The 21093-nt window shown below is 49.2% G+C and overlaps 9 protein-coding genes across 9 annotated transcripts; 4 read left to right on the top strand and 5 right to left on the bottom strand.

Moving 5' to 3' along the window:
* Positions 1–7: 7 nt before the first annotated feature.
* Positions 8–1492, top strand: LACBIDRAFT_190457 (uncharacterized protein; the record flags this gene model as incomplete). Its single annotated transcript, XM_001880895.1, has 4 exons — positions 8–63; positions 120–366; positions 430–1221; positions 1261–1492. The coding sequence occupies 4 exons, from the start codon at positions 8–10 to the stop codon at positions 1354–1356; spliced, it is 1191 nt and encodes a 396-aa protein (XP_001880930.1). The 3' UTR covers positions 1357–1492.
* Positions 1493–1899: 407 nt separating this feature from the next.
* LACBIDRAFT_297173 (uncharacterized protein) lies at positions 1900–2707 on the bottom strand (the record flags this gene model as incomplete). Its single annotated transcript, XM_001880658.1, has 4 exons — positions 1900–2058; positions 2119–2204; positions 2256–2351; positions 2416–2707. The coding sequence occupies 4 exons, from the start codon at positions 2705–2707 to the stop codon at positions 1900–1902; spliced, it is 633 nt and encodes a 210-aa protein (XP_001880693.1).
* Positions 2708–2867: 160 nt separating this feature from the next.
* LACBIDRAFT_297172 (uncharacterized protein) lies at positions 2868–4783 on the bottom strand (the record flags this gene model as incomplete). Its single annotated transcript, XM_001880657.1, has 5 exons — positions 2868–3333; positions 3385–3863; positions 3995–4102; positions 4163–4457; positions 4527–4783. 5 exons carry the CDS (start codon positions 4781–4783, stop codon positions 2868–2870), a joined length of 1605 nt encoding a protein of 534 aa, XP_001880692.1.
* Positions 4784–5313: 530 nt separating this feature from the next.
* Positions 5314–6114, top strand: LACBIDRAFT_249479 (uncharacterized protein; the record flags this gene model as incomplete). The annotated part of the gene is made up of 3 exons (XM_001880894.1): positions 5314–5540; positions 5589–5770; positions 5831–6114. The coding sequence occupies 3 exons, from the start codon at positions 5314–5316 to the stop codon at positions 6112–6114; spliced, it is 693 nt and encodes a 230-aa protein (XP_001880929.1).
* Positions 6115–6474: 360 nt separating this feature from the next.
* LACBIDRAFT_297170 (uncharacterized protein) lies at positions 6475–7594 on the top strand (the record flags this gene model as incomplete). The annotated part of the gene is made up of 6 exons (XM_001880893.1): positions 6475–6532; positions 6585–6817; positions 6869–6953; positions 7006–7240; positions 7289–7501; positions 7555–7594. The coding sequence occupies 6 exons, from the start codon at positions 6475–6477 to the stop codon at positions 7592–7594; spliced, it is 864 nt and encodes a 287-aa protein (XP_001880928.1).
* A 195-nt stretch (positions 7595–7789) lies between these two features.
* On the top strand, positions 7790–9060 carry ERG3 (C5-sterol desaturase; the record flags this gene model as incomplete). Its single annotated transcript, XM_001880892.1, has 5 exons — positions 7790–8331; positions 8383–8483; positions 8534–8679; positions 8736–8840; positions 8895–9060. 5 exons carry the CDS (start codon positions 7790–7792, stop codon positions 8988–8990), a joined length of 990 nt encoding a protein of 329 aa, XP_001880927.1. The 3' UTR covers positions 8991–9060.
* Positions 9061–10586: 1526 nt separating this feature from the next.
* On the bottom strand, positions 10587–12064 carry LACBIDRAFT_184735 (uncharacterized protein; the record flags this gene model as incomplete). Its single annotated transcript, XM_001880656.1, has 7 exons — positions 10587–10872; positions 10928–10981; positions 11034–11155; positions 11206–11229; positions 11277–11383; positions 11436–11762; positions 11810–12064. The coding sequence occupies 7 exons, from the start codon at positions 12062–12064 to the stop codon at positions 10691–10693; spliced, it is 1071 nt and encodes a 356-aa protein (XP_001880691.1). The 3' UTR covers positions 10587–10690.
* A 159-nt stretch (positions 12065–12223) lies between these two features.
* Positions 12224–16718, bottom strand: LACBIDRAFT_179114 (Ca-transporting ATPase). Its single transcript, XM_001880655.1, has 12 exons — positions 16550–16718; positions 16461–16516; positions 16278–16400; positions 16088–16222; positions 15907–16029; positions 15553–15844; positions 15332–15485; positions 15200–15279; positions 14309–15144; positions 13257–14256; positions 12838–13201; positions 12224–12784 (listed from the first exon to the last, which is right to left on the bottom strand). The coding sequence occupies exons 1-12, from the start codon at positions 16671–16673 to the stop codon at positions 12568–12570; spliced, it is 3504 nt and encodes a 1167-aa protein (XP_001880690.1). The 5' UTR covers positions 16674–16718; the 3' UTR covers positions 12224–12567.
* Positions 16719–19053: 2335 nt separating this feature from the next.
* Positions 19054–20800, bottom strand: LACBIDRAFT_234950 (alpha,alpha-trehalose-phosphate synthase TPS1 subunit; the record flags this gene model as incomplete). The annotated part of the gene is made up of 5 exons (XM_001880654.1): positions 19054–19443; positions 19497–19724; positions 19778–19945; positions 19998–20205; positions 20259–20800. 5 exons carry the CDS (start codon positions 20798–20800, stop codon positions 19054–19056), a joined length of 1536 nt encoding a protein of 511 aa, XP_001880689.1.
* Between the last annotated feature and the right edge of the window lie 293 nt (positions 20801–21093).

Here is a 21093-nt window from a genome sequence, read left to right as displayed (position 1 = left end):
ACCCACAATGTCCACCGTATATCAAGCAACCGCCTCTGCCCCCGTCAACATCGCCGTCATCAAGTAAGTCGAGGTCGCGTCCATGGGTATGTTGATTTTTATGTAAATCATAACAATAGATACTGGGGCAAGCGCGACACCAAGCTGATCTTGCCCACCAACTCGTCCCTCTCCGTCACCCTCGACCAGGATCACCTCCGATCTACCACCACTTCCCGTGCTGACCCCTCTTTCGTCAAGGATACCTTATGGCTCAATGGCAAGGAAGACGAGATTAAACCAGGGGGCCGTCTGGCCACTTGTATCTTCGAGTTGAAGCGTCTCCGTCAGGCAACTGTCGAAAATGAGGACCCAACCGCGCCAAAGGTAATGAACGCTCTTCCATCCATCTTCTTATGTCTCTGAAATGCTCTAATTTCCGATCATCAGCTATCGACATACAAAGTCCACATCGCATCATACAACAACTTCCCCACCGCCGCAGGACTCGCATCCTCCGCATCAGGCTTCGCAGCCCTCGTCGCCTCCCTCGCCCAACTATACGCCCTGCCCGTCTCCCCCTCCACCCTCTCCATCATCGCACGACAAGGCTCCGGCTCCGCCTGTCGCTCCCTCTACGGCGGCTTCGTCGCATGGCAGGAAGGCGTCCACCCCGACGGATCAGACTCCCTCGCCATTCAAGTAGCACCCCAATCGCACTGGCCAGAGATCCACGCCCTCATCTGCGTCGTATCGGACGACAAAAAGGGCACATCCTCAACGAGCGGCATGCAGTTGACGGTAGAGACGTCCCCCCTCCTCCAACACCGCATCAAGGCCGTCGTCCCACAGCGCATGAAAGACATCTCAAAGGCGATCTTGGAGAAGGACTTTGACACGTTTGCGAGGATTACGATGGCGGATTCGAACCAGTTCCACGCCGTCGCGCTGGACACGGAGCCGCCCATATTTTACTTGAACGACGTATCACGCGCCATCATCGCCGTCATCGTCGAGTATAACCGTCTTTCACTTGCTAATGGTCAGGGGTACAAGGCGGCGTATACGTACGATGCAGGCCCCAACGCGGTCATTTATACAGAGGAGAAGAACATCAAGGAGATCATCCAGCTTATCGTTTCGTTCTTCCCCCAGAAGGAGGGCACGTTCAAGGATAATTTGGGTGTGTTCGCGCAGGGTGCTGAGGTGAATGCTCAGGCGGCGGTTCCCCCGGGTTTTAATGTGGGTGTGGCGTTGAAGAGGGAGGTGGGGGCCGTTAAGGGGTTGATTCATACGAGGGTGGGTGATGGGCCTCGCGCGTTGGGAGAAGAAGAGGCGCTGCTTGGTCCGGAGGGTACGCCCAAGACTTTGGAGTGATTGGAAGAATAGAAGTTGGGCCTACTTCAGCGTAATCAGTCGTTGTTGACCTACTTGACTACACAGTTCGTTCTTCCAAGGCCTTTGTGTTTTAGGCTCTTGCATAGCTCCCCTAAACATTGCCGCGTTCATTGCATTTCCTGGATGGAACTAAAATTGAGCAACAACACATTATACTCGCGGTATACCCTCTGCTGTGAGTACCCTGTTATTTATTTGACCAGCACTAACCTTTGTCGTAGACTCCTCTACCTTATCTTAGCATGGAAGATCCTGATTCAGTAGAAGAACTACCGTTGGTGCTCAAAATCGATTCAACGTAAATTATATACCATTAAATTCAGGAGACTTTTATGAAGGCGACATTAAACCTGGTTACCGAGTGGCTGGCCATGTGTGAAAAAGAGGGACTCTCATTGACTGTTCTCCATGGGTATGATCCCACCTCTTGTAGGAAAATTCGTGGCAAATTACAATGAGAACTTGTCACGACACTTCAAAGAGTTTGAAGCTGACAAGGGGGCATTTATCGTTCAGCCCATGCTATGTAGCAGGAACGACGTCCGATGAGTTTTTTGTTTCTCCACTATCGCTCGCAGCATTGTTTTCGAAGGACACTTCGGCGCAAAGCCGTGATATTTCAGAAAAAGCAGCTCTGAGTAGGTCGAGGTCGCCGTCGAGGCTTTCCGCTCTCGTCTTCATCTAGATACATAGCTTGTAAGAACTGTAATCGTCGTAGGTTCAAAGCGAACAGTAACTCACGGCTGCGATGGTGTCACTCGCCGCTATGAGCTCATGGTGGTGATTATACACCAATGACTGCCTCTCGCTGTCCAGTTGTCGAATTTCTGGACGTATACATTAGATGACGCGAAAATATACAAAGGAAATATCTGCACCTGTTATGAATTCATTCTCGCGTTTCAGCAAAGCAGGCAACGACGACGTCGTTATCAGTTGTTCGTAATAGCTCTTTGCGTCGAACGCTGGAGAATCTGACGAGAGTTGAACGTTGAGTTGGTCAGAGGGGTATGCAATCAGCATGGGTACAGAACGTACTCAGATCCATCGGGTCAGCAGGGTTCCCAGTGCGAGGAGGGGGAGCACCGACACCCAACCCATAATGCTTTCGAAGCAAATCCCTCGCGCGAGCTTTTCCTCCAGGTGGAGGCGTAGAGGAAGCTATTGGGGGGCGTTTGGAGGTAGCAGCAGGGGCTGAGCCCAGCTGCGCGACGTTGCTGGAGGACGAGGCGGCAATGGGACCTGAAGATGAAGCGGAGCGCAGCGGCGAGGGTGGTGGTCTGGCGGTGGACGGAACGCGTGAACCAGCAGGCGAAGGTGTGCCAGACATTGTATGTAGTGACTTTGAAGATAGTGGCTTAGCGCTTTGCCTCCGGTCCGAGAAACACCCCTTGATACAACATAAGTAAAGAAAGTTACAAAACACCTATTCGACAGTAATTCGACATAGAAGCAGGGCGTCAAGAATACATTTCGTGCAGATATATAACTTATTTTCCTGGCTCCTTCCCCGATCGTGAAGCATGGCCGTTCGGTGTGTACACGTAGTGATGTGAGTTGGCTTGTGAGGCAGGTTTTGTCGGAGTATCCGTTGTTTGATTCGGACGAGGACGATAGTAGCTCGTCCGTTGCGGATCTTGACCTGTCGATGAAGCGGCAATGACAGCAGGTGTGCTGCCAGCGACGGTTGGCATTGGCCAGGGTGCAGTTGACGGTGTACTCGATGTAGTGGTGGGGCCCTTGGAGGGTGGTTGTTGTATACTTTGTAAAGCTGGTGAAGCGGTCGGCGTTGCGCTTTGAGCTGGAGAAGCAATTGCAGTCGCGTTGGCTGGAGCCACGACTGCCGGCGAGTTCGCTGCTATCTCGCTTGGCCCTTCTGTTTCCCGACGCCGTTTCACACCCCGGCTGGTGCTTTCTTTTAAACCAAGTGATGTCGCTCTCAGGAGAATTTGATGCCTAAATGAAATATTTTTATACGGGGAAGTCATCAAAGTCTTCTATACACACCTTGATCGACCATTTCCCCATTGGTGCACCACCCAATCCCACTCCACCTCTCCATTGGTTCCGATGGATTTGCTTTCCTCCGCTAGCTTTTTTAACCTTTCTACTTCTTCGTCTGACCATGGACCTTGGTTGCCCCCTATTGCTCCTGTCGTCGTCGAAATGGTAGTCGTCGGAGTTGAGACGATGGAAGATGTGGTGGCCGCTGCGTGCGATGGCGTTGAAGTTGAAGAAATCGGTGGCACTTGCGTAGTAGTATAATAAGAGGTAGAATAGGGGTACTGAGGATGATAATATGGCGTCGTGGCGTATTGTCCTGGGGGCGGAGGGGGGTAGACAGGGAACGGAGAAGCATAAGGAGGTTGTGCGCCCAGGGGGACTACAAAAGATTGTGGGTTAGTAATCAAAGCGGCAGCCGAAGCTGGCTTGCTAGTGGAAGGAGCTGTACTTGTAGAAGTGGCAGCTATGGGCGCCGCCTGAGGCTGCATGAGTGATTGCATGACGGGAGGGTTATAAAGACGGTGGCGGATTGACAACTAACTGGGAAGGATTTGCGAGCTTGAAGGTAGTGAGTAAACGTTCCCAAAGATATATGATGGACAACACGACTGACCAGAGTATCGCAGATCCGCTTTGCTTCGCCCAACATGTATAAAGGGTCGACCTTACTGGTAGGACCCATATGATAGCATTGGGCAACGACGGTAGGCGACGTGCCTTTCTATTTGATGGTCGCAATATCAATAAAAGTGTGGGTGTAAAGTGAAAGGTAGCAACATACGACCAACTCTTCTGCAGCACCATAGAACTCGGCACAAAGGTTGAGCACGCGCCACTGGAACTCGTAATACTGTTGGTTCTGTGCAGTGACATCCGGATGTTGAGGAGGACGAGCTGTCGTGTGACCTTGATAATAAAACGCGGGGCCGTCTGGCTTGGAGGAGGTCTGGCCAGCGCGAACCTTCCTATTTTTGGAACCTCTTGGTCGGCCTGGACGTCGTTTCCTTTCAGGCTCTTGGGCAGACTCTTGCTCAGTCGAAGGTTGATTACTTGGCACGGCCTGAGTGTCCAGTGTGCTTGAGAATGAAAATTTAAAATAGGGGAAATTGATAAACACGATCAGATGTCAGGAAATTCACGCGTACTTTGGAGGTTTTGTTGGAGGCGAAGAGGGATTGCTTCCGGTATTCTCAGGTTCATCTTGGTTCAACTGCTCCTCTACAAGACCTTCATCGTCCTCCTCCTCCTCTTCTTCTTCTTCCTCCTCTCGACTGGGTTCGACGGTGGTGGGGGACTTTTCTGGTGGGGGTACAAACATTGCGGATGGGGAATATATTGACCTGGGCTGAGTTGTTGGCAAGAGGGCGTGTGACAGAGGTTGATAATGCTGTGGATTATCCATGTAAACCGCGACAGGAAAAGTGGGACGAGAGTAGGGCGGGCAGGCCGCGGAGAAGCTCGGCGATTGTAATGGACGGCGGGAACGTGGGAGTGCTATCAATCTATTAGCATTTACAATTTTAGAAAAATTGCAAGAAATACAAGGAGACTCGAGTTATCTCAGAGTTATCTTTGACGCCAACCGAGTTCAACATTCACAACACACACTTACATCATATTGTCTGTTGTTTGCTCTTATTACTTTCAAACGATATCACCCTTTGAATGTCGTGTAAAGTCGGGCAAATATTCTCACGAACGTAGTACTCCTTCCAGCTGGCCTTGACAAAATTCCGAATGGCTTCCAGAATTGCTATTAGCTCTCTGCGAGCAGCCGGTGTGTATTTTGAATTTATATAACGGTTCTCTCTGATTTTTGTGCAGTTCGACCAAGAGCGGTTGCAGCTCTCCCTCAGAGCATCCATGCGTGTGTTTTTCGCCGCCGTTTTACTCTCATATCATCACTCAGATTATGTCAACAACAGTCGTTCAATGGCCAGCTCGTCCAACCCCCCTCCTCCAGCTGAACGCGCGTCAGAAATCGTGAACAAACTCCCCTCGAAACCTGGCCTCATTACCAAAACGGGTACTGCCGTCCTTGGTACCGGTCTTGCTGCTGCTGCCATCTCCCAGGAACTCTACGTCGTCAATGAGGAGTCCATCGTTCTCATTGCCTCCATTATCGTCTTCACCTACATCGCCAAGGTAGGTCCTGATTGGTGTTTGTGATGTTCAAATGGCTCACCTGTTTGCCACTAGGTCATCAGGGAGCCATACAGCCAATGGGCTGAGGGTCACATCCAAAAAATCAGAAACGTTCTCAACTCTGCCCGCTCTGAGCATACCGGCGCCGTAAAGGAGCGTATCGAGTCCGTTGGCCAGATGAAAGATGTCGTCTCCATGACCGAGGCTCTCTTCGCTCTCTCCAAGGCACGTCCCCTTTTCACTTGTGATCTTTACAACCGTTGACTTGACTTGAAAAATTTGCAGGAGACGGCTAAGCTTGAAGCCTCCAACTTTGTCGAGCAGCAAAAGGTTGCTGTTGCACACGAGATCAAGAGCGTCCTCGACAGCTGGGTGCGATACGAACAGCACCTGAAGGAGAGCGAGCAGGCCGATCTGACAAAAACCGTCATCGACAAAGTTCTGGCTTCTCTCAAGGAACCAAAGACCCAACAGGAAATTCTTGCGAGCGCAGTTGCGGAGGTGGAACGTAAGTTTATTTGCTTACAAGTCTCGAGCCGTCAGGCTGATCATTGTTGTTTAGAGCTGGTGAAGGCCAAGGCTGTCTAGATGTCGTAGATCACACCTGTTTGTTGTCGGCCACGAAGAATAGATTTTTTATATGAATAGGTGACTAGGCTGGGTTTACCTTTTGCTCGCTCAACCCCCGCTTCCTTCAAGTGTCCCAAGGTTCTAATCGCGAGTGCCAATGGTAAAAATGCATCAGTTGACTGTGCGTTAAAACATTGGCGAAATCAGAATTTCACGTGCACGAAAGATGGAACATACGGTCACCAGCGGCGATTCACCCTGCTTTGACGTTACGACAGGCTCGGATCGCCTTCGACTGAATGTCACCGTATTTGCACTTGTTACCTTCCGACGTCACCGGTGCGATACTTAACGCCTCTTAATCACCCACTTTGAATCATGTCTATTTTCTCCCGTCTTCTGCCAACGGCTATCCATTCGTACGCCCTTCAAGCGCGTATGTACTTTTCGTCACCGCTGTCTTACTAAATTCTCAGTTTTCTTTGCAGTTTTTGCCCTCATATTCGTTCCTCAGCAAAATGAAACCTACTATGATTTAGGAGGCGCCGTTGGTTGGGTTTCGACCACTTGCCTGTCCCTTTACTATCCCTTTCTCAAAGCAAAGTATTGGGATGGCATTCCTGGTCCCCTTCCAGCGCTTTCGACCTTTGCGCCGAGGCAGTTGCTGTTAACAGCGGCTGTTGGGATCTGGAGCATCCGACTGGGGAGTTATTTGGCCATGGTCAGTTGCAGTACGCGTTATCATGTCTCACGTTTTCAATTATTGCACCAGAGAGCCATCAAGGCTGGTGGCGATTCGCGATTTGACAAAATCAAAGAAAAACCGGTAACGTTCGCCCTTTACTGGTTTGCTCAAGGTAATAAACTCGTTCTTTTCTCCATCCTTTTTCTCAATCAATCCACGCGAAGCTACTTGGATCATGGCTGTCGGACTTCCTGTTTACCTTTGCAACGCGATGCCGGCCAGGCTTCATCCCGCCCTTGGCCTGGGTGACTATACGACACTCGGCATATATGCTGGCTCCTTTCTCTTCGAGGTCATTGCCGATAGACAAAAGGCGGCTTGGCGGCGCGCGAAGGATGCTAAAGAGCACGACGAACAGTTCATAACATCTGGCTTGTGGAGTATCAGCAGACACCCAAAGTACGTGTATATTCCTTTCTACTAGGTTTTGTTCTTATTGTATCCCAGTTATGTTGGAGAGGTAGGCATCTGGACGGGGATTTGGGCGTTGTCAGCTGCATCCCTTGAAAGGAGTTTCTTCCCCACTGGCACTGTCGCATTGGCTGCCATCAGTCCACTTTTCACATGGTTTTTACTTCGCAAGGTCTCGGGAGTGCCGCCGCTTGAACGGGCGGGTGATAAAAAGTTTGGAAGCGACCCGAAGTGGCAGGAATACAAGCGGTGAATTCTAACGTCCTGATTCTGACCGTGCCAAATCTGACTCCGTGCTGTAGATCAGTTCCCGTTTTCTGGCCTTGGGGATCTTTGAATTGAGTTGCACTTAGTTTGGTTGTAGTTATAAATGGCTTGAAAAATGACGTCACGTGGTCGTACTTTTAAAAAAATAGTGGCCTGATGCTTGCGCCGGAGACATAATAAATAAGATCATGTTTACGATATTTGTTCATTGCCGTCGCTTGCAGCCGTTGTCCAGCTCACCCTTCCCGTCGTTCTACACAACCCTCTTTCATGGATCTCGTGCTCAAAATTGCTGACGATTTTGTCTTTGACAGGGTCTACGCCGCCCTCATCCCCCTCGACGCCTTCACCCGCTTGCACGGCGCGTCTTATGCCGCAAACGCAACCTCAAAATTCGGCACGGTCTCATTGCCGGCCTCATGGACACAACTCATATCTTACCTTCCACATCCACCGGTTTCTGCGGCTAATATCACGCCGCCGTACACCTTGCCGCAAATATCTGCCTGGCCTCGAGAGTACATCCCAAGACAACTTGCCACCCTCATTGTTATCACTCTCATCGGCATCCACATTCTCTACTTCCTCTTCGCATGGGTGTCCTATCAGTTCATATTTAACCATGATATGATGCGACACCCACGGTTCCTTAAGAATCAGGTCAAGCTGGAGATACAGACGAGCCTGCGCGCCTTTCCAATGATGACCCTCTTGACATTGCCTTGGTTCCAGGCGGAGGTGATGGGATATTCGAAGCTGTATGATGGCATCGACACATACGGCTACTTTTATCTCTTTGCTTCTGTACCATTGTGCGTCCTACCTCTCCCGACGGTTAATTGATGTTCTAATCTTCCTTCTAGCTTCCTTTTGTTCACGGATTATGGAATTTATTGGGTGCATAGGGGATTGCATCATCCCGTGATTTATCGCATGATTCACAAACCACACCATAAATGGCTCAGTAAGTATCTTGCAATCCAGTCATTTTTTACGCAACTCAACCCTGCATAGTTCCAACACCTTTTGCATCGCATGCTTTCCATCCTGTGGATGGATACTTACAATCTGTCCCATACCATCTATTTATTTTCCTGTTCCCTCTGCATCGCCTCTTATACCTTGGCCTGTTTGTTGCAGTCAACTTCTGGAGTATTTTTGTATGTTTCTCTTTCACCTTGCGTGCGCAGAATGGACGCCTCATAATATTTTTCAGATCCATGACTCGGACATGATCACAGGACACGCTTTTGAAAAAGTTATTAACGGACCCGCACATCATACCTTGCACCATCTGTATTTTACGGTGAACTACGGCCAGGTAGGTTTCTAAACCATACCCAACTCTATGGATTCTCAACACAAATACTTGCAGTACTTCACCTGGGCAGATCGTGTTGGAGGTTCATACCGACAACCAGAGTCGAGTCTGGATCCTCTGCTTGACATCCCAGATTTAAAGAAGGAGTAAATCAGCCATAATCGGTCGCTCTGTATTTAAACCTATATAATATCACCGCCTACCACCGCTTTGGAACATCTGCATGTAACCAGGACATAATCCCTACTTTACGACCCCTCAAGTTGACACTGTTCTCTAATTTTTTGTCAAGATAGGTGTGCTTGTGTAACTCACAGAACTCGATCACGTTGACTTGGTAGAAATTGATTCCGCTCAGTTCACGATGTTGAAGTCGGCCATTCTCAAGCAAACATGAAAACGTCTTCCACGGGTGTATATTTCGCTTCTTTGCACTTTTTCTTCTCTCAACGGTCCCTTCAAGGTTATGCCAGTACAAAAGTACATTGTCATTAGGGCCTGTTTGGGTCCCCCGACTTAGGCTTAGCTTGTTGGCCCGAACAAGCCCTCGAAGTATCAAGAGAACATGTGCTTGTGGTCGAGACTTGGACGACCTTTTCATCGGATTCAGTCCTCCAGCACCCTTGCCTTACGACAAACGTGAGGCCTCGAGGAAGCTGACTTGCAAATGCGACGCCACTTCAGAGATCTAGAGCTGATCTGGGCCATCTTCCACCTGCACTGTGGCACGGGATCAACGCAAGCAAGCACATTTCCTACTACACTTCTCACAGAGCTCAGGGCCCACAGAAACGCGCTTCATGTTCTTACAGCTTGGGAAGGCTTGGCTGACTCCTGACCATATTGTTGACCATATTGCAAAGGCAAGTGAATCAATGGCTGACTACTTGATCATGGTCCACACAATAGCCCGCATTAAATCCCACTGCTGCGTCGATCATGCTACCCTGGCCCAACGTCTCATGTCTTCAAATCCCGATATCGGTCGCTAGTTTTCATGGCCCTGTCCGACACTAGCGCAGCTGTCTCTATACATAAAGAAACTCTTTGCCCGCCTATGTCTCACCTATCTCTTCATGGAGTCTATGTACTCTTGGGTCGTCGATATCCCAGCTATTCAGCCACCTACAGCGACCCATAATCCTGTATGGCACCAAGCTGTCCCTCTGCAAGCGGCACGCAATGACCCATCCTTCGTCGTTCACTTGCCCACTAGCACAACACCGGAGCCCTTTGAGCGCGATGCTCCACCGCCGTCTTATACTGCAGTTTCAAATCTCCCAATCTATAGTTCATGCATCTCGCCGCGGGCAGATCCTCCAACCCAATCTAAGCTTCTCTTCAAATTGGGTTTTCGTATGCGTTTCTTGTATTACGATTAATGAGTTGATGCTCACTTCACAGGCATATATTAGTTTTCCCCCTTCTGTGGATCCTGGGGTCCTTCTACATCTCCCACTCGATTCGATTACCATTTTTACCCTATCGTCGCCAACGAATACCAGGGAAATTGGAGCTATGTGATAATGCACTCACTCGCGTTCGAGAGGTAGAGGTAAAATGGGGGAAAAGATGCCTAGGCGCCTTGTTTCTCCTCATATGCGTTGGATTGGCCGTAGGGGTCACAATCTGGGGTGCTTTGAAAATGACGAAAAAGCAGGGTTCTCGCTAAGCTCGCCCTCTAATTTCCAGAACGTGTTGACGTACTTTTGTTGTATGAGCTTCAATCTGCTTCAATATAGATTTTAGGGAATGGCAAAATCTTAGATGAGAAGCAAGGGTAAAAGATACAAGATTGCGGAAATAGCCAACGTGAAGATACATGAAAGGGATGCAAGATAGGGAGTCAATTATTTTCTAGCCCTCTTCCTGACCTCTTCATCTTTACAAGCGTGCAGCATTAACTTGTTAGGATGTCCCGGAGTCATTCCAGAATGGCCTTTCGACCAGTCGTAGGAAACAGCATAGGCGAAGATAGAACCGTTACGGTTGAATGCGCTGGTGGAAATAGGTCCTGTAGCGGCGTCGAAAGCTAACATGCGAAATTAAGATCAAAAAGATAAAAGAAGGTTTTATTCGCAACACACTCTTTAAACGCGTGCGAGCGTCCTTGTCCCAAAAGTGGATTGTACCGTCAGAACCTGCGAAGGTAATTTTGAACAGGGCGAGGGCGCTAGGGCATAAAAGACAGACCACAAGTAGAAAATGTTCCATGAACAGGATGAAAAGAAATGTCGTTGACAGCGAATACCAACGCTTGGTCTTTCGCGTTGGGGACTGAATCACGTCGGTGGCATTTGAAAGAAAAGTTGTTTCTGAAAGCCAGTCAGTGTGTACAGATACAGAGACAAGTGAGGAGCGTTACGACGCGTCTTTTTCTTCAACATATCTGGCATACGATTAGACAGAAGCATTACTGGGCGAAAATTTCCTTACTGGATGGCTACCCTGCCTTCCACACTACCCACGGCGAAGCCACTGTTCGCTGACGAGGTGAAACAAGAAACTACCCGTGTTTGCCACTTCAAAGGGGACTGGATGGTCTGAATGTTCCGAATAGTAAGAAAAACGATCTGTTGCCGCGTCCGATCCTACCTTGTAAGCAGTGTTAGGATTGGTCAGGTTGAAGATTTGAATGTGACGTTCCGCCGTCCCAACGACCATCAGCGGGTACTGGACATCAAACGTGTAACACCGCTCTGGGAGTTGTACAGTGGCCACAGGACTTGGTGTTCGCAGGTCCCAGTATTTAATGGTCTTGTCCCAGCTTCCCGTCGCGAGGATTCCGGACTGAGGTGCGTCTACCCAAGCGACTACCCTGATGGGAGCATCGTGCTGCGCGACTTGCGAAGCCTGGCCTGTAGTCACATCAAACATGCGACCAGCATTGTCAGCGCCTCCAGAGAATATTTTTGTGCCATCCTATACATTTTGAGCTCCACGTTGGTAATGAAGAGCAGATCCCGTACCTTGTTCCAGCACACATCTAGAACGGGCCCTTGGTGTTGGTACATTGCCTTTCCTTGCGTTTGTCCACCCGCTCCCACCTCATAGATCCGCACGCTATTATCCCAACTTCCTACTGCCAAGTAGTCAGCCTGACTTGAGAATGACAAGGAGGATATTGAGTCTGTGGGCGGGTCTGCGACTTCGACATCCTTTTCAGCGGTCTGAGAAGCGTTGGTGGTTGCCGCGTTTGTTGCGGTATTTGAAAAGAAAGACATGGGAAAAGGAGTCCCCTACTGGGGGCAAAGTTAATCTCGGGAGTCGTACGTGCAGTTCCAGGCGATAGGCTGCACAACGGGTTGCGGCCGTCGTGGTTAATGGACAAGCTGGGCGTGCGGCATTGTTTACAATTTACTATATCAGGAAAACGGGACAATGGCGAAGATTCATGATTTAATAAAATGTTTGTAACGTAAAGTTATAAGTATGGCTACAGTGAATGTGTCTATCAGGCATGGGTGGAGTGCAAGATTCTATGCTCAGAAATGTGTTGATTGATTGATTATTATGTACCACTTGATGTTTAGCAGAATGCAAGCTCAGCGTGCCATGACTGTACTGCGGTCGACGCGATGCAAGAGCTGGCGATAGTGCGACTGATACCCATGTGTGTATATGCCAAGGGGGGTATCATGGGTTTCAGGTATAATGCAGCCAGGCATTGTCGTAGCGCGTTTGCGCTTGACATAAATTTGAGTCGAAAAACAAAAACGGATGGGCCTCATGCAAGATTGGGGGCTCCTGTTGCAAAGCGTTGATACACTGGATCATCTAGCGGCGTATCAGGATGCATCTGGAGTTTCCCTTCCCATAGCGCCGCTGACGATTTCGAAGGGTCGGCGTGAGCTGGGTCTGAGAGATTTCCTCGTCGCTGGAAGCATCCACCAGTGGCCACAGCCCCTGCCATTAGTGTAGGCGCCATCGTCAAGACCGAGGACCTGAAAATAAATGAAAATCAATGAGTGAACAAAGAGGGGACTTGGAAACTTACATTCTTAGATGTGGAAATTCCTGGCTAAGCCGTGCTGACCGGCTCTTAACAACGACAGACGAAGATCGGACACGCCCGCCCCGGATGTTTGCAAAGATAGAGAGATTGTCGCGAACTAGAGTGATAGCGCCATTCCATGTATCGGCGTCTGGTCTTCTGGTGGGCAAGACTTCCGGCTTTCCAAACAAACCGAGGAGGGTAAACAGCTTTTCGAACGGGCCGTTGGGAAGGCAGCGAACGAGGACTCCCAACGGAATGGAGACAACACCGAGAGCAATGGAAATTCCCCATTCACGACCAGGAATGTGTGTCACTTGAAATGCAGCCCCACCAACAAAAACGATCAGAACTTGGACAACAATTTCTGTACATGACATGGGGTTAGAATCAGTGTGCGAAGGAAAACCAGCGACAAATACCAATGAACGTAATAACCAGGAAGTAGCGATTCTTGAGGATGCCTTCAAAAATATTGAGTTTGTTGTCAAGCCGCCTGCTGTTCACAGAATTGAAGATTTGAGCGAAGACGAAGGCGTTGAAGACGAGTGTCTTGACGACATCATCGCTGTGTGCAGAGCCATCAAACCCAAGGATGGTGTTCCCGAGGAAGTGGAAGATCAAGATGATGGCGATCTGGTACAAGGATTGAAAGAGAATCATCTTGTACATTTCGACAGAAAATAGTGGTGCTGTCTTCTTATCAGGCAGGCGTTCCAAAAGGCTCTCTGTAGCGGGGTCAGTCGCCAGCGCCAGTGCAGCGAAGGTGTCCATGATGATGTTGATCCAGAGTAATTGAACCGCGGACAGCACCGAGGTCTCATCCACTGATGCAAGGGCAGAGACAAAGGTAATGACGACAGCAGTGACGTTGGTCGAAATTTGGAACTGTAGGAACTTGCGGACGGCATCGTTGACGCATCGACCCCACATGATAGCTTTGACGATTGAAGCGAAGTTATCATCCATGAGTATGATATCGGATGCTTCCTTCGCGACCTCAGTTCCTGCAATGCCCATTGAGAAGCCAACGTGTGCAGTTTTCAATGCGGGGCCGTCGTTGGTGCCATCACCAGTCACAGCAACGATTTCTCCATTGCGCTTCAGCGTTTCGACGAGTATCTTCTTGTCTTCCGGTGAAGAACGGGCCAAAACTTGCAAACGGGGTACGATCTCCATCATCTCCACATGACTAAGCTTGCGGAAAACCGGACCCTCCATGATGATACCACCCGTGGTAAAAATGCCGCATTGCGTGGCGATGGATCGGGCAGTGAGGACGTTGTCGCCAGTACACATCTTCACCGTAACACCCGCGCGGTGACACTTCAAAACAGCGTCACGAACACCTTCGCGAAGGGGATCCTCGATACCAGTAATTGCAATCAACGTAAGCTCCTTGGTTAATGCTGACACGGGGACCTGTCAAGAAAATTACTGAGTGTTTAACAAGGAAGCAAAAAAGCTGACGTACCTCGCCTTCTTCGTTAAGCTGCGTATTCAGAGGAGGCCAGCTCTCGAAGTCTTTGTAGCAGAGGGCAATGGTGCGAAGGGTTTGGTTGGCGTAAAAAATAATGGTGCGGCTGATATTGTCTTGCGCCAGATCATCGATCGTCGCTACCTCGACCTCCTCGTTGACTTTAACGGTCTCGGATTGTTGATTGCGGACCACAACATGTTGCACGCATTCCTTCGACAGTATCTCGCTTGCGCCCTTTGCATACAACCTAAACTTTCCAGATGAAAGCCGAACAACAACGCCCATGAATTTGCGCTCGCTGGAGAAGGGAATCATTTGGATGATGTCCGCAGCGTCTCTTATTTCCTTGTAATCCCTGCATCCCAATTCATGAGCGAATTGCAAAAGGGCGGTTTCGGTTTTGCTCCCAATAAAGACTTTTTCACCAGTCTCTGGATCAATGTCCTGGAATGCGCTAGAGTTAACCGCGATCGATTCATTGAGCAACTCGCGAAGTTGCGGAGAAAGGATGGTGTTCAAATTGGCCTGATCAATAGAAAAGTCCTCATAATGCTTGCGGATCTGTTCGGAACCAGAGGTGGATTGTTCCATTTCCTCGGCGTTTGAACGAGCTGCATTGTCGTCGAGTTGGCGAACAAACTTGGCGTGTATGCCAAGAGAGCCAGCAACAACCGTCATGGAATTTTGCGTAAGAGTACCAGTCTTGTCGGTGCATATCACGTTGGCGTTGGCCATAGTTTCACAGGATCCAAGCACCCGAACCAAAAGGTTTTCTTCTGTCATACGCTTCGTCGCGAAAGCCAAGGCCAAAGTTACCGCCAAAGGCAGGCCTAAATGATGACGAGAGTGAGAAGATGCGGCAACCGGGAGGCAAATTCCACAAACCTTCAGGAACAGCAACAACAATCAAAGTAACAGCTATGATCAATATGTCGACGAAAGCCATCCCGTTCTGATTCGGAGTCCTGTATTGAGTAAATATCACAAATACCAAAAGAGAAATGGCCAGCTACACACCGGGCCGGGTCGCCTTTCGCGACTTGTACGATAAATCGAATCATAAGGGATATAAAAAGCAGGAGACCTGCAACCGAACCAATCTTAGCGATAAGCTCAGCGAGGTAGTTCAGTTTGATCTGGAGAGGAGTATTCTCTGCGTCGCCGCGAAGGGCTGTGAGATAAAATAGGAGGGCTAATTGAGCGAAGAACGCAAGAGGACAAGGAACTGTGACCCATACCCATCATTATTCGACCGTTGAAGCTCTTGGTACCAACAGCCACGATGACGTACCTTCCAACCCCTTCAAGGACCTTGCTGCCGCTGATCATGAAACAGTCGGTGTGTTCGGCGTGCGGATCCTGTGCCGTGTGTAGCTGCACAACATCATGGAAGGGAACCTTTCTGATGGCGTCCGACTCGCCGGTAGCGCCAGACTCATCGCACCTAACATTGTGACCAGAGATAAAGATGCCGTCGCAGGGAATGATTTCACCAGGTTCAAGGAGAGCGATATCACCAACTACTACCTCCTGTTAAATGAACGAAATTTAGTCCTTCATGACAAAATGAAAATAGAACGACTACACGATACCTTGACATCAACGACTTTCTCGACGCCATCGCGTATGACCTTGACTCCACGCTCCTCCTTCTTTTCGTTTAAAGTTTGAAATTGACGCTCTTTCTGCCAATCGTTCAAAGAACCGACAATCACCTTGAACGCGAGATTTTTTTTTAAAAATTACCAGAATATGGGGAAGGGAAAAACTTACAACGATAGCAATAGCGACCATGATGGCCACACCTTCCACCCAATCAACAGGCGCTTCGGTTGTATCCCTGTTCGGTTTCAAGTCTTGAAAAAGACCCAGGGCGAGGGAAACGACGGCAGCAATCGACAACAGAATCTTTTACAAGTTCAAATGAATATTCGCACGTGAAACATCGAAAATATGATCGCACCAAAACTTTGTCCTTCAATGCCATCCACATTAATTGCAGCAAAGTCTTGCTTGCCCGATGAGGAAGAACATTTTCACCATAAACCCTTCGGCGATCCTCAAATGTCGCCCGCGCAGCAGGATTCTCGCCCTCAGTCGGCGAGGAAATCCCGCCGTTGGGCTCAGTAAGCATAATTTGAGGAACCAGTGGGTCATTCCCGCCACCCTTTTCTGAGTCGTGTCTGTGGGAAGCACCCTGTCCTGCCCCTAGCACCCCTGGTTCGCCACTTTCACTCACTGTCTTCGTCCGATGGGGAGGGCTCGTTAATCCGTGGTCTGCGCTGGTCCCCAAGCCACGAAGTAAGCCAACTGTGCCGTCGAAGCTCGCAAGCATGTCGAGGCTCTTCGGGTCGAGCATGTGGGCAAGCTGGAAGGGTTTAAACTCAAATGGAGTGCAGTCTATGGCTTCATCTTGAGCGAGTTCCCTCTGATGTGCGGTTTTGTGTTCGCCATCGGTCTCATGCTCGCCTTTCGATTTCGGCTTCCTCTCCTGATACTCAACTTCCTGCGAGTCCGTTTTTTTGTGAGAACCCCGCGAAACGGAATGAGAGTCAACGTGAGTGAAAGAGGTCGCATTTGACTTCATGTGCCGAAGATCAAATGCATCTGCATGGTCCCCTTCGGTTTCGGTCATGCTCGTAAAGGTTGCATTGCTCAGTTTTCGATGGTGTGAGAGACCAGAGGTCGACGCGTAGTCTGGGTTCAGAAGCCCGAGGGAAGACATGCCCGACTTTTGTTCAGGCTTGTTGTCGCGAAGCGCTAGAGATGATTGGAAATGCACTGAAGAATGGTTCGAAAGTGTTGGAGATGGGGGGGTCGTCAAGGCGGAAGCAGTATCTGAGATGTCAGAAAAAGCAGGAGAGGGAGGACCATCGTAGGATGAACGAGAATTATAAGAGATAGGAGAGAGAAGTCCTGCTGAAACTGGAGACTGCAAGGTAGACACGTTGTGGTTGACGTCTGGCAAAATGATCAGAGCCGGAGTCGACGAATCAGTGGTTATGTTAATGGAGGGAATGGCGTGGTTGTCGTTAGAATCGCCTCGTGAACTGTTTGCACTGCCCACCATAGTCGATGGTGGTCCAGAAAGAGAAAATGGTTGAAACTACCACGCCTGGTTGATATACTTGCCGATTTGCCAAGCACCCGCACAGCCTTGAATTCGCTAAAAAGAGTAGCGCCACCTGAGACTCGCCGTGCTTCCCAGAGACTCCGCTCCCCTATTTTCGCGTTCTTCTACCCGCTTCTACGCCAAGGACTGCGGTTAACAGCTTTTAAACCAGTCTACGATGATGACGGCGGGAGGCGCGAGCTATAACTTTGGGCGCTTACAAACAATCGGGGAGGAGTCAGTTACGCAATTGATCTGAGCCGCCTGCTCCAAAGCGCTCCGGCTCGGCTCTGTCCGGTGATTCACATTGGCCTGTCTTGGACCGAGGTCTTTCTATCGCCGCTGTCCGTGACGTCGCTCTCACCGCCTGTAAACCGGATAACAAACTCCATCGTCGTCATAGATAAGCTCCTAGCAGGAGTCTGGGACAATAATTAATTGCTCAGGCTTTCATTCGTGTTTTTGTTACGACTCTCGTACTTAAAGCGACGTCAGAGGTACTGGTTCTGCTCCAAAGACAAGGGCATGCTATAAGTTCTTGGCATTTTAAGCTTTCGAGTTGTGTGGTGACAAGCATTCTCGTGAGCATTGTGGCAGAATGTGATCGATGTCCCTGTCAATTTATTGCACCATGCGTAATGCAGGTGAATTGTATCGTTGTTTTTATTGCCGCATTTCTGAAAGCATATGACGACGACGCCTAAGCCACCACCCATTGTCTTCGCTACGGTTGAAAAATAATACAAATGTGGAAGGCCAAGGAGAGATCGGGCTCCAAGCCGACAGTGGCAATTCTGGTTATGCAACTTTGACCAATTTAATGGCAAAAAATTGAGGTCCCATAGGAAATTCTTGCGCTCCACTGGTATGAATTTATTGAATTAAGGGTGAATGTCTTCATTTCTGACTTGCAAAAGCCAGCCCTTCTAGTTCAAGCTGTTTCATCTTTCGTCCGCAAGTCCGAGCCAACGTTGCCGTGACTGTAGAAATACTTAAGCCGTTCGAATCTTCGATATTTTTTCGTATAGAAGGTTTCTTGACTGAGGGCTTCCGCAGCCATTTAATAGATCGGCCACTATAAAATAGGTCGGACGTCGTGGACACACAGCCTTGCTTGACGAAGGCTATGCCCCGGCAACGTTGCCTATACGTGTATTGTTCCAATAGTAATGCTGAGCATCACCACAAAACTCGGCTTGGCCAAAAATTCTTTCTTCCAAAACTACTATCGCCTTGAAAAGGAATGATACATTGATGATACAAGTAGATAGCCTGAGATCTAGCTCTTGGTAACTCTTTGTATTACCCTGGGCTTGAGGAAAAGGGCCAAAATTTATGAATGACCATTTATGGTAACCTGCCTACCATAAATGGATGGGATGTAAAGAACAAAGATACTTATGCAATGATAAACCTTTCGCAATCGCATTTTGTCTCGCTAGAATGGATATTGGATATTGAAGTGTGAGTTGGGACCGTTTCTATGATACTATAATTCCTCCCCTGAACAACCGATATTCCGCTCGTATGACGCTCAGTCTGATTGTACAAGTCTAGTGACCGTGTATACGAAAAGAATAAATAATCCACAAAAAATATAGCGTGATTCGCTCTTTACTTGTTCTGCTCAGACGTCCGTGTCAGGACTGGGTGTAAGTGGGACGGTTCCATTTGTGATGACGGTACCTTCGCCCGCCGTATCGTCTGGCTTCACCTCTAACTCAGCTTGGCCCTCTTTACCGACGTCCTCCGCATCAATCTTGCTCATTTCCTTGATGAAGCTGCTGCCCCAGAATGCAGCGCTGTATTTGTTTACATATTTGAACAGCTTTCGGTGGTTTTCAGCGCGAACTGCTGAATCCATTGTCACTGCTTCGTGAATAGCGTCAGCAACTTGCTGTGAATCCCAAGGATTGACAACAATCGACCCGTTCAAGCTCTGGGCAGCGCCAGCAAATTCGGAGAGGATCATAACGCCTTGGCGTGCCTGCTGACAAGCAATATACTCGTATGAAACCTTTTGTACAGCAATTAGCACAAACACCGGCAAGTAGATATACGGAGACGTACCAAATTCATACCATCTCTTGTACTAGAAACAAGACACACGTCACTCACGGCGTACAGAGCGCACAGTTCGTCGAACGCCAAGCTCTTGTGCATAAAGTGGATTGGCATGAACTCGACAGTGCCAAACCGGCCGTTGATACGCCCAACGAGCTCGTTTACAGTAGATCGTAGATTTTGGTATTCTTCGACATCTTGGCGTGACGGCACAGCCAATTGCACAAGTACGACCTAGTCAAAGTGTTGGGAACCGAATCAAGGGAAGAACAATCAATTAGATATACCTTGCCGATCCATTCCGGATGCTGTGTTAGGAAGAGTTCAAGCGCATGCAGTTTTTGGGGAACACCCTTGATATAATCCAGGCGGTCAACACCCACAATGACCTTCACGCCTCCGAATCGTTGCTCGAGCTGAGAAATGCGGTCCTTGACAGATTGCTTTTTCAAGTTCTAGAGACAAGGTAAACAACACGCTACTTGGCCATTCATAAACATCACACACTTCGATGAAACTGCTCGGCTCGATTCCAATCGGGAACGTACCGACGTGAGCTAACCTCCCTTCAAACTCGACTCCATTAGGCATTGTTGGAAGACCCAGAATCCTCGTGCAAGACGAAAGGAAGTGCCGTGCATAATCGTAGGTGTGGAACCCGATCAAATCACAACTGAGGACGCCAAGCAGAATTTCTCGCCGCACTGGCAATATCCTACACCAACATTTATTAATAAGAAGGATACTGTAAACGAACGACTGACGCACCTGTAAATTTCACTACTCGGGAATGGAGTATGCAGGAAAAACCCGATCTTGACACCAGGAACAGTAGCTTGGCTTGAAGTGGGGTCACCCTCCACCCCTTCAGTGATTTTCGATAGCTCTTCTGTGGTGAATGTGCCAACATTTTCATGTCCGTCAATCAGGCCGCGCAGGAGCATCGGAAGGAGCATCAGGTGGTAGTCTTGAACCCAGACCATGGAGCCCGGCTTAATTTGCTGACGGACGGCTTCAGCAAACTGCATGTTTGCCTGGCGGTACGCTAACCAATTCTCTTCGTCAAAATTCATCTCTCCAGGGTGGTAATGGAAGAGGGGCCAGAGGATGGAATTCGAGAAACCGTTATAGTGGCGATCGGCTACGTCATCGTCAAGATAGACGGCCTGGCAGGAGTACTCCTCCATGAGACGTTTGTCGACGACGGGGCGGTCTTTCGGCGGGATGAAGAAGCCAGGCCAACCTATCCACGTGAAGTTAAGGGATTTCTTGAAACCAGAGAGGGCGGAGACGAGCCCTCCAGAGGACATCTTGAAATGGTACTCGCCCGCTGCATCTTTGTTAATGGTAATCGGGAGACGATTGGAGACTACAATGAGATGGCCTCCTTGGCCTATGTGCATGTCGGGAGGCGCGTCAGGGGATGGCTGTGTGGAGGGCATCTTTAAGAGGGGAAATTATATAGGAATAAAAATGCACAAGAATCTGTAGAACAAGCCCGATTGGGAATGATAATCCGATACTATGTAGTTACTCCTCGATGAACGTTTGATGGTCGCCGGATAAACGGCCTGGGGCAATACGGGGGAAGACGGGAGAAAAG

Source organism: Laccaria bicolor, genomic scaffold (genome assembly GCF_000143565.1).
Source record: "Laccaria bicolor S238N-H82 LACBIscaffold_11 genomic scaffold, whole genome shotgun sequence".
In the NCBI taxonomy this organism is placed as follows: Eukaryota; Fungi; Basidiomycota; class Agaricomycetes; order Agaricales; family Hydnangiaceae; genus Laccaria; species Laccaria bicolor.
Note: the sequence above shows the minus strand (reverse complement) of the source record. Positions and strands in the feature narration are given on the sequence as shown.